This window comes from Semicossyphus pulcher, unplaced genomic scaffold (assembly GCF_022749685.1).
Source record: "Semicossyphus pulcher isolate SPU_LCO1_2020_fin unplaced genomic scaffold, fSemPul1.0.p SCAF_6, whole genome shotgun sequence".
Classification (NCBI taxonomy): domain Eukaryota; kingdom Metazoa; phylum Chordata; class Actinopteri; order Labriformes; family Labridae; genus Semicossyphus; species Semicossyphus pulcher.
In genome coordinates, this window is record NW_027211737.1 from 33,390,972 (window position 1) to 33,402,500 (window position 11,529).

The following is an 11,529-nucleotide window of genomic DNA, read 5'->3' on the forward strand; positions in this document are numbered from 1 at the left end:
GTGTGTATGTGTGTTTACATGCAGCCCTGTCACATGCACACATGAACTGTGTGTGTGTGTGCAGTTAATTTGTCAATGCAAATAACATGTCTGCAATAAACCTGCAGTAGGTGTTATAGTGTTGCAAGTATAAAAACTTTATACTCCTGCAGACTAAAAGCCTCACATTAAGTACGACATCTTAAGACATCTCTAACCTTTGTGCAACTCCTACACTTTCCAAACAACTCAAATTTCTGCACATGTCCATAACTTCCAGACATGCTGAGGAACCATAATGATAAGAGATGGTGACATGCTCACAGATGCATCCTGTCCTACATGTCATGTGCGAGTTCCTCCTGGAGACAGCAGATAGAGCTGCAGAGAAACGGGCTAAAGAGGAGAGGAGGAAGTGACTCAGTGTAGGAAGAGTCCAGCTCTGCATGTCTACAGAGCATGTCAGCTTTGACAAAGGTCTCATAAGTCCTGAGGAGATGGAGACTGCACAGAAAACTAAACCACACAATCTGACTGATACAAACACAAATCAATCTCTGCTACGAGTCCCTCCCTTTGGTTCTGTTTTTACATGAAACACGTCAACATGAGGACAAAACCGCTCTATGCTAGCTGTTTCACTGGGACTTTGAGGAGTACGGAGTACTTGTGGGCAACGAATGAATGAGACTGAAGGTGTTTAATGTGCAGAGTCTCTGCAGTGTGAGTTAATAACAGCAGGAGGATGTAGCTCGTAGCATAGCTTAACCAGCAGTGTCCTCACTACAGTTCAGACAATTATAATAATAATAATAATACATTTTATATATATAGCACTTTAAAACACATTTACATGTTAAAACAAAATAACAAAGACAGTAAAAGCAATATACAGTATAAAACGATCAAGGTGCAGTTACAACAGAGAGGCGATGAAAAGGTGGGTTGTGAGTCCAGTTTTGAAAGACGGGAGTGAGGGAGAGTGTCTGAGGTGATGGGGAGGGAGCTCCAGAGGGTACACTTACAGAAACGCACAAAAACAACTGAGATACTACTGTATGTAACATGTCTGTATCTAACATGTCTGTATGTAACATGTCTGTATCTAACATGTCTGTATGTAACATGTCTGTATCTAACATGTCTGTATCTAACATGTCTGTATCTAACATGTCTGTATGTAACATGTCTGTATCTAACATGTCTGTATCTAACATGTCTGTATCTAACATGTCTGTATCTATCATGTATCTAACATGTCTGTATCTAACATGTCTGTATCTAACATGTCTGTATCTATCATGTCTGTATCTATCATGTATCTAACATGTCTGCATCTATCGTGTATGTATCTATCATGTATGTAACATGTCTGTATCTATCATGTCTGTATCTAACATGTCTGTATCTAACATGTATCTAACATGTCTGTATCTAACATGTATCTAACATGTCTGTATCTATCATGTCTGTATCTATCATGTCTGTATCTAACATGTCTGTATCTAACATGTCTGTATCTAACATGTCTGTATCTATCATGTATCTAACATGTCTGTATCTATCATGTATCTAACATGTCTGTATCTAACATGTATCTATCATGTCTGTATCAATCATGTCTGTATCTAACATGTCTGTATCTAACATGTCTGTATCTATCATGTATCTAACATGTCTGCATCTATCGTGTATGTATCTAACATGTATGTAACATGTCTGTATCTATCATGTCTGTATCTAACATGTCTGTATCTAACATGTATCTAACATGTCTGTATCTAACATGTATCTAACATGTCTGTATCTATCATGTCTGTATCTATCATGTCTGTATCTAACATGTCTGTATCTAACATGTCTGTATCTAACATGTCTGTATCTATCATGTATCTAACATGTCTGTATCTATCATGTATCTAACATGTCTGTATCTAACATGTATCTATCATGTCTGTATCAATCATGTCTGTATCTAACATGTCTGTATCTAACATGTCTTTATCTAACATGTCTGTATCTAACATGTCTGTATCTAACATGTCTGTATCTATCATGTATCTAACATGTCTGTATCTATCATGTATCTAACATGTCTGTATCTAACATGTATCTATCATGTCTGTATCAATCATGTCTGTATCTAACATGTCTGTATCAATCATGTCTGTATCTAACATGTCTGTATCTAACATGTCTGTATCTAACATGTACCTAACATGTCTGTATCTATCATGTATCTAACATGTCTGTATCTAACATGTCTGTATCTATCATGTCTGTATCTAACATGTCTGTATCTAACATGTCTGTATCTAACATGTCTGTATCTATCATGTATCTAACATGTCTGTATCTAACATGTATCTAACATGTCTGTATCTATCATGTATCTAACATGTCTGTATCTAACATGTCTGTATCTATCATGTCTGTATCTAACATGTCTGTATCTAACATGTCTGTATCTAACATGTCTGTATCTATCATGTATCTAACATGTCTGTATCTAACATGTATCTAACATGTCTGTATCTAACATGTCTGTATCTATCATGTCTGTATCTAACATGTCTGTATCTAACATGTATCTAACATGTCTGTATCTATCATGTATCTAACATGTCTGTATCTATCATGTCTGTATCTAACATGTCTGTATCTAACATGTCTGTATCTAACATGTATCTAACATGTCTGTATCTATCATGTCTGTATCTAACATGTCTGTATCTATCATGTCTGTATCTAACATGTATCTAACATGTCTGTATCTATCATGTCTGTATCTAACATGTCTGTATCTAACATGTCTGTATCTAACATGTCTGTATCTATCATGTATCTAACGTGTCTGTATCTAACATGTCTGTTAACTTTATGTTTCATTAGATTTTCTGAATAAAGTCAGGATGGAACAGCTCTGTGCTTTCTCTCCTGTGAGCAGGTTTCTCTTTCACTCACATGAATCTCCAGCTTTTTATTATCTCACTGACCTTGACCTAAAAAACCCTGTGACAGTAGAAACAGAGTCTGAGTGATCTTTTAGTTTAACTATCGTTAACACTGTACAAGAAGATTCAAAAACTGCAGAAGGATCATTTAAATCGAGTCACTGATGTTATTTTTGGCTGACCGCCGGGGTCAGTCCTACACATGGGTCCGTATGTGACTGACTGACTGAACTTTCACAGCCGGACAGAGAGAGAGTTGCGACATCACAATGGCGGATCACGGAGCATTTTGAACCTCCACTGAAGCAACTCTGTCTATACGGCTCTGGACACTTCGTTCGGGGGAGTAGGTGGGGCTTCCCCTGCTCGTCCGCTGTCCTCACCTACGTCCGCAGCGCACCTGCTTTCAAACACGCTGTCATCGGCCTCATAAGGATACGTTAGTCCTTGTGACACATCGCCCACAAAAGCGCACATTGACCTGAAGCGGTCAGCCACATACGAGGTTTCAACCTGGTCTTGTTTTTACTTCAACTGCTGCACAGCACTTCCCCTCACGATACACAATGTCTTCTTATCTCAGTGCAAATCACAGACTAAAATATATTAGTGAATATTATCTGATGGGATAAGTTAGACTACGCTCTCCCAGTGTACCTGATGAATATCACCTGACCTTATTCTGTAATAAAGAATATTCAAATATAATAAATACTTCCTCTTAATGGAAAGACCCTAATGATCGATCAGTCCTGGTTAGGCTGGTTACAGGGATATTTATAATTAATACAGTGTTATACTTGTGAAAGAACAGCTGTTGTTGTTCCACTTCCGTGTTGTCTGCCTGAGCATGGAGGAGACTCATTTCAACACTTTTGAACGCAGGTCTTTGTTAAACCATGAAGGAAATTTCTAACATTTCCCAGAAGCCTGTCGACATCCTCCGGGCTGATCTGTTGTTGCATAAGTCCTCCTTCATGTCTGTATACAGAAAACACTGCTGTTACTTGTTTTAATGTTGTGTAATCTAATAAGTTCACTTATCATTAAACTATCTTGTCTCCGTCTCTGAACAGCTGCAAAGAGAACAAAACCCTTCCTCCTGGGACAAACAGCAGAGGGAAACTGCACGAACATGTCGGATAAAGAGATTGTTAATGGCTGTATCTGTGCATGCTGTATGTTGACACAGGAGGTTTGGACCGTTGTTATCCTGAGGGCAAACCCCCCCTGAGCAGCAGCTGAAGCAGGATGTAAACCACAGCTGTATGGGTGGAAAGTTAGCAGCTTTAACTCCAGCTATACAACAAATCCCTGCTGCCACAGTTAGAGTACCAAACATTCATAGCCCAGAAGGGGAGAGCGACCTACTTCCATCAGTGTATGTAACTTCTTGGGAAATAGGCAGATGTTCAGGGGAAACTGAGCTTTTACTGCAGAGTGCAAACCAAAAACGAGCCTCTAAAAGCAACAAAGCTGGAGGAGACACGGCCCCGCTGTGTTAAACAGGGAAGGACGGGTGTGTCCGAGACAATGTGGATAAAGTGTAACTGCAGTCACACTGTGACGATAACCTTCTGTACTTACCCTCAGCAACGAGCTCCTCCACGGTGACCTGGTACCGGCCCACTGCGAACACCTTCCCCAGGTAGCTGCTGACCCCAGAGGCGGACCCGGACGCCCCTCCGAGCCCGCCGCTCTCAGACTTTGGCATCCTGGAGAACTTCTTCATCCTGGACTTCCTCTAACACCAAATATAATCCCTGTTCGGTGGTGAACTAACCTCACAGTCCAATGTTAAAGCGGTTGTGTCCAACGTGTCCTATCTACTTATCTGAAGTATTTTCTCCTCCTGCATGCTCCACGTCGTGCTCCTCTGCAGGGACTAATGACTGTCTGCTGGTACCACATTAAACAACTGTTAGTATACAAGAGTCAAGGTGGGATGATACAGCTAGAACCAGAGACAGCATCCACTCACCAACATAAACGGTGGTAGCTTCGTTAGCTAATGTGACACATCCCTGCTAGCATGCGTGGACCCCGCGGTGTGAAATCAGGGCGCTCCGCCGACACTTAGGGGAGGGCAGTGGGGGAGAACAACCATGCAGCTGGATAACACCTCCTCCACTGGTCCCCAGGAATATTAATCCACTCAGCAGCCCTCCAAACGTAGCCTCGGCACTGTTAGCATCGCACGCCGCGACTTGTTCCCTTCAGTCGGGCTAGTTAGCCCGCTAGCTGCGGTAGTTAGCGGCTAACGAGCTCTGCTAGCAGACAGAGGGGCTCCTCTCCCACAGGGCAGGCGGGCTGACAAACATGAGACCAGCCCTCACACACGTTAGCGTCCGTTTGTTTCCCAAAATCCTCCAGTGAAGTTCACCCGTCTCATTTCCTCTCACCTCCGCGTTCTTTTTCACGGAGCTCCGCTAACGTTAAACTTCTCGTGACTCCCGAACAGGCTACAGGAGAAGTGGGTGGTTTGTTATTTACCCAATGAGAGTGACAACCTAACCCGACGTGGCCCCGCCCCCTCTCATTGTTATGATTGGTGTAAGTGGAGACTGTATGGAAGCCCGTTGGCGCCAGAAGAGCGAAAGAAATAATGAATGAAGTTGTGCAAAATATGAATGAAAATATGAATAAAAAATGAGCATCAGAGTTATGTTATTTCTTAAATCAGAATTATGAGATACAAAATAAAAAATATGACAGAAGTCATAAATAAATCTGCCAAAAACTATTCGAGACAAAGACATTTTTAATGTACAACTTTTGTTTATCAGACCTTGGATGTTTACAATGCATGAATGAATGAAGGAGTGCGATAGATAGATAGATAGATAGATAGATAGATAGATAGATAGATCAGGTGTTATCGAGGTAACTTCAGGGTTAACTCTGAGTTTTCAGTACTATGAAGGTGGTTCACTTCTTACCGAAGTAGATCACCATGGTAACTTATGCTGAACACCTGACCTGCTCCGGAGCAGGTTATGTCCGAGATAAGAGATTAACCTGAACTACACACCACCTACTGACCAATCAGGTCTCTTGATTTAGGAGCTCTGTGAGCTGATGGTGAGACCGAGAAGGGAGACAGAGGGGTGAAACACTTCCTGTTTACCATCTGGTTTAATGAAATATAGTCATGAAAGATATTCATCGAGTTTTACTGATATACATGTAAAACAGAGACTGATAAAAACAATGAAGCCTGAAGATCTTTTGTTCTTATCAGATATGAACCTAAGCGTTCTCCTTTAAATTGTGGTTTAATATTTATTTTTATTCGTTCCATAGTTTGATACGGCTGAGAGAATAAGGTCTAAATCTGTCATTAACGCCTCATAAATACATCAGTGCAACGTATTCATCTGATGTAACACACAAGTGTTATAATAAATATATGGTGCTCTGATGATGGAGCAGTGATATTATTATATTCGCACATTTACATAGTTTGTCCTTCCTGCATTCAGCAGCTGCAGCTGAGTGATGTCAGTCTGGATTATGTGAAACTTCTTCATCTCTTTCTAAAATCATAGTTTGCCCTGAGTTTGTAAAATATGCCGATCAGCTGATGGCAGACTCGCCTGTGTTTAGATTGGACATACGATCCAAATGCTCAGAGGAACCCTGGGTTGACTAATCGAGTTGATAACCAGCGTCGTGTGACCACTCAGCGCGATCTCCTTTGTCAGGTTAAGTGAAGCAGATCAGGAAAAGAGACCCTGGGTCTGTTGAACTCGCTTTGTTGTGTTGGCCCCTAGTTTGCTGCTTCCTGTTTGGTACTGTAGAGAGCGCTCCTATTGGTTGTTAATGTTTACATCATAGAATATAACTACTGGTTTGAGCCAAAACTAAAAATTCCTGATTATATTAAACGTTTGATTTTGTCTGACAGCTTGTCTGAGTTTAATGACCACCTTAAACTAAACAGTGAACAACACAACTCAAGAGAAGTCTCCTGATATTTCTGGGACATCAAAACAATTTCTGCAACAGGAAAAAACTTTGAAAACGGATCAATGTAAGGCCGATTAGGAGGTGGCACTTCAGAGTTTAACCTTCTCCTGAGTTTTTTGTTAATGCCATTCTTTCATGTCTTTAATTTTTTCTGGCAGCATCGAGCCTCCATAGAAACACCCAGACAATGCTGGTCTCTGACTGGGTGGTGTGTGACAGACAGGCTGAGCAGCAGAGACAAACAGGTTGGAAAGAATTCAGAGCATTTAGAAACAAACAAACCTCAGGCTGAACTGAAGTCAGGAGTTCTCCACAGTCACATTTATCATCCTGTTCATTATTAAAACTCATCCTGTCTGTCAAATATTTATGGTCTTTGTTAAAGCCTGTGTTCGGCTGTTCCTTCTTCTCATGTCCCTCCCTCAGTCTAATGATCATCAGCAGTGGAAAAAACAGTGTAATTCATCTTCAGACGCTGCAGACGAGGAAGTGGTGTGACAGCTGCTCTGTGAACAAAGGTATGTAAGCAGGCCGGACGATCCAGCTCATAAATCTGATAACTGTGATTCTTTTATTGTGAAACTACAGCGAGACATCAGCCTCTCGTCTGAACGTCTGTCAGCAGAGGGTTAAGGTGTCTCCTCCTGTACAAACTGGTGTTAATGATCACATCCAGGTCAGTGGTTACAGAGGAGCACATGGCAGAGAGGAGCATTACATAAGAGACGAGGAGGAGCAGAGCGGATCACATGACCGAACAAACCCCCCTGTCTGCTCACATCGTGGTCCTGCAGGGGGAATCTCTCCTCTCTGACACACTTATTGTCGTCTGCCTCAGTGAGGTGTGTGCTGCCACCTGACGGTGCTTAAAGACAAAGACTAACACAGACACATGCTGCGCAGAGGAGAACTGAACCCGCTCCAGTCTCTGTGGGGACTAAACCAGTTTATACCAACGCAGGACAAACTCCATCATTCACCTTTTAATGGAGTCTTTATTGTACTGTTGTGTTTAGGACCCCCTCCAAAACAAGCTGGTACATCTCAAGGGGTTATTAATAAAGAATTTACTGAGTGATAGGTCCTGCATGATCACATTATTTCCTTACAAATATAAGTACTAATGTCTCTCAGGTCTTAGGGGTTTCAAAGTGAAGGATTCTGGGTAATTATTGTGTCTGTAATGAGGGAAACATATTTGCCTGCGGGCTCTCTTCCACTGAAACAGTCTGTGAGTTTACCTGTCGGCCTCCTGCAGGACAGGAGGAGAGGCGGAACTGCAGAGAGGAGGAGAGAGGAGGAGAGGAGGTGAGGAGGGGCTGCAGAGAGAGGAGAGAGGAGCATGTCTGGAGGCTGCAGAGGATTTACAGGGTAAATAACTGAGACATGATGTTTCCTTCCAGAGGATTCTTCATAATTGTTGTTCTTTGTCATAAACTTGAGAAAGATTAGCCGCAGCTCCCTCCATGCAGATGGTCTCAGTCCCTCTGTCAGCTGATCTGTGTACTTCCAGTCTTTTGGCTGTCATGCACCCAGCTGTTAAAATGGGTTGGACATGTTTAGACCAGGTTCCTTCAACAGTGTAATTCAAAAGGCACATAGCTGGAGCACAATGAACAGTATAGCCAATGATCTTTCCCAGAGATTGTGTAACATATGGCCCAAACCATGTGGTAAAAAGTGCCTTTATCCTGTTTGCAGTGCCAACAAAGACCAGAGTCAGACATGCCCATCCTCTGTAATCGAACAGGGGTGAAATATGTGCAAAATTATAATTGATCTTTTTGTTCAGCAGGTCAGATTGCAGGTGAAGGAAGTGTTTGGGTCCTTTACTGCAGTGAAAGAAAATGCACACTGTAAAATGACTGAAAATGTTCGTGAAGTTTAAAAGTTGAATCATGAAAATGTTGTAAAAGTATTGAAAGAATTAAAATGATTGTAGAAATCGGCTCAATAGAAAACAGTCTTATAATAGAAAGTTTTTCTGCCAATGTGCCGAATGTTGCTAAGTGCTACTCATGGTGATTCATGTTGGGCCTCTCTTTAAATAACAGAACAAAGAGTCGGTCTAGACCTGCTCTGTCTGTAAAGTGTCTCGAGATAACTCTGGTTATGATTTGGCGCTATACAAATAAAATTTGATTGATTTGATTGATAAGTACAACTTTGTGACGTGTCACGTTATAATGACGAATGTTACGTCCCTGATGATAAAGATGACTCAGCTGTTGGGATTCAGCGCTTTCTTTAAAGAATTAAAAACTGAAACATCCTTATATTTAAATCCATAAAAGAACTGTCTCTTAGTTTAGTTTGTGTTTATACTTTATTGTCAGATCAGGAGTTTCAGCACAGTAAATAAAGACTGAATGTTTGTGTTGCAACTGCAGCTGCTGAGTCAGTGCTGCCCCCTGCTGATCACTTTAATCAACTACCAGACTGTCTGTGTGACAGTGTGTGGAGACTGAAAATCAACATGATTAGTATGAGGTTTTATTCTTATATTAGAGGTTACAAATAAATAGGAGGGTATAATAAAAGAGAAACTGATTCACCTGTTACTGACAGAACAACACAGACAGTCTGTTCATATAAGAATTTACCATAATTACTCTTTAATTGTTTTTCTGATGATTTAATGATGTCCTGTTTTATAGATCAGTATTTATAATTTAATCGTTTTTACCTGTCAGAACTTTGGAGGCTATTTAAGGGGGGAATGGGGATAGTATGTTTGTAGGTCTTTATTCCAGTTTCCAATTTTATCTGTATTTTGAAATGTGTTTACGTCTAACAATCTATCTGCTTTAATGAACTTCTTTTCTTGTGTTAACTAATGTCACTAGATCAACACAACAAAGTTCTTTACAGGAAACTTGACATTGAATCAAATACAAATTATTCAGGAACAATGAACCAAACTTAAAACTATTTAATAAAAGTTCAGTATTTATTTTTTGGTCATAAATTATTAGTTAAAATGTTCCAAGAATAAATCAGAATCAAACACAAGAAAAACACTTCTTATTCTTTATTTATTTAATAATTAACTTTATTTATTTATTAATTAGTTCAATTTAAGAATTCTTAGAATTGTCCCTCACTATTTACCTGACCACGAAATTATCATAAACACGCAAATCATCAAATCTTTATATCAAAATCATCTTTTTTTAATCCATTATGTAAAATGTGTTTTATGTAAAGATTAGGAAAGAATGGAATAAAAAGAGTTCTATTGAAGCAACAGATACATGTATAATGTTTACATTTAGAATTGTGTGAGCATTAATTATTCAAGTTTAAGATGTTTTTCTATAAAGACGAGTGGATGTCGGTGTTTTAAACCTGACTGAGAGTCAGAGGTGTTACTTTACTCGAGTACAAGAACAAATACAACAATGTACTCCATTACAACAGTATGAATGTGCTCCATTACAACAGTATGAATGTACTCCAACAGTATAAGAACTGCTTTTAAATTCATGTACAAGTTCAGAATGGTCAACATTTTAAAGAATCAGTTCAAGTCGTCCTGCTCTGATGAACGTTCGTACACACCGACAGACATGCTCAGTCCTCAGCCTGGAGCACCTGCTGCGTGTGTGTTTATTTATTTATATGTATTTGGTTTTGTTTTTAATGTGAAAGCAGACAGATGCACACATGTGTGTCAAATACACATCTGTACAGTTTGCAGTGGTCTGTATGCAGTCTGTTTATTGTGTTTATATGAAATCAGCACTTTAATGATGTTGTTCGTAGGGTTAGGGTATGTGTAGTACAACAGTGAGGTACTTGAGCATTTCTATAAGGACTTGTGCTTCAGTAGAGTATGTGAGTAAATGTACTAGTTAAGAGGAGCTCAGTAATAAAATAAAGAAATAAAGAAACACACTGAGGTTCAGGACTCGTCGTCTCCTCCACAGATCTTCAGCAGAGTCTTCTCATAGTTTCCTCCACAGTCAGACTGAAACACACACACACACACACACACAGATAAAATAAGCTTCAGTTAACAGATGGTCTGCTCCTGTCTCCACATTTTACATGTATAATATGAACAAACAGGTCATAAACAGGTCATCAGTTAGTAGTTAGCAGGTTAAAGAGAGGAAGCATGTTACTTTGAGGCCTCAGTTGGAGCTCAGGTGTTAAGTTAGTCGTCTCCTCCACAGATGGCCTTCACAGCGTCCCCGTGCTCCCCCGACAGATCCGACTGTGAGACACAACCACACCAGTCTGACCAGTCTCACCAGCTGAGCTCTCCAGTACACAGACTGTTAGAGCTCAGAGTGAGCACAGGTGAGCTTCTAAACCAGCAGTCTGCACTTCTCTATCAGCTTTTGTATCTAATCTAAGATGGAACAGGATGCTGCTGTTAGTAATGTGTGTCATCAGGTAGTCAGAGGTCAGTTTATCCACACAGTGTGTCTCATGCTCTGCTCCTGTTCATCACGTCTGTCCACAGATTAATGTCAGAATGATGAACCTCTGAACATTTACAAATCCTTTACTTCACAGAGGTCACAGTAAATGAGGTTTCAGAGTGCAGTCTGAGGTGGGTTTATGCTCCTCTAAACTCAGAAGTGAAGCATGCTGGGAAGAAGCTCGTTGGTTATTGTTT

General features: G+C 40.4%; 2 protein-coding genes across 5 annotated transcripts in view; both read right to left on the reverse strand.

Annotated features, from left to right (window-relative positions):
* bmp2k (BMP2 inducible kinase) overlaps positions 1–5,393 on the reverse strand; it is a 45,132-nt gene extending 39,739 nt beyond the window's left edge. For both annotated transcript variants that reach the window (XM_069683641.1, XM_069683640.1), the window contains exon 1: positions 4,521–5,393. In XM_069683641.1, coding sequence (XP_069539742.1) covers positions 4,521–4,665 — 145 coding nt within the window. In that variant the 5' untranslated portion in view covers positions 4,666–5,393. The remainder of the gene's footprint in view (positions 1–4,520) is intronic.
* Positions 5,394–9,937: 4,544 nt separating this feature from the next.
* anxa3a (annexin A3a) overlaps positions 9,938–11,529 on the reverse strand; it is a 7,876-nt gene continuing 6,284 nt past the window's right edge. The window contains exons 14-15 of one of the 3 annotated variants that reach the window (XM_069683358.1): positions 11,030–11,121; positions 9,938–10,872 (exon numbers count right to left, since the gene is read on the reverse strand). In XM_069683358.1, the coding sequence (XP_069539459.1) occupies positions 11,062–11,121 (60 nt within the window). In that variant the 3' untranslated portion in view covers positions 9,938–10,872; positions 11,030–11,061. Of the gene's footprint in view, positions 10,873–11,029; positions 11,122–11,529 lie in introns of those variants that run through there. The other 2 variants (XM_069683357.1, XM_069683359.1) reach the window with 2 other exon arrangements.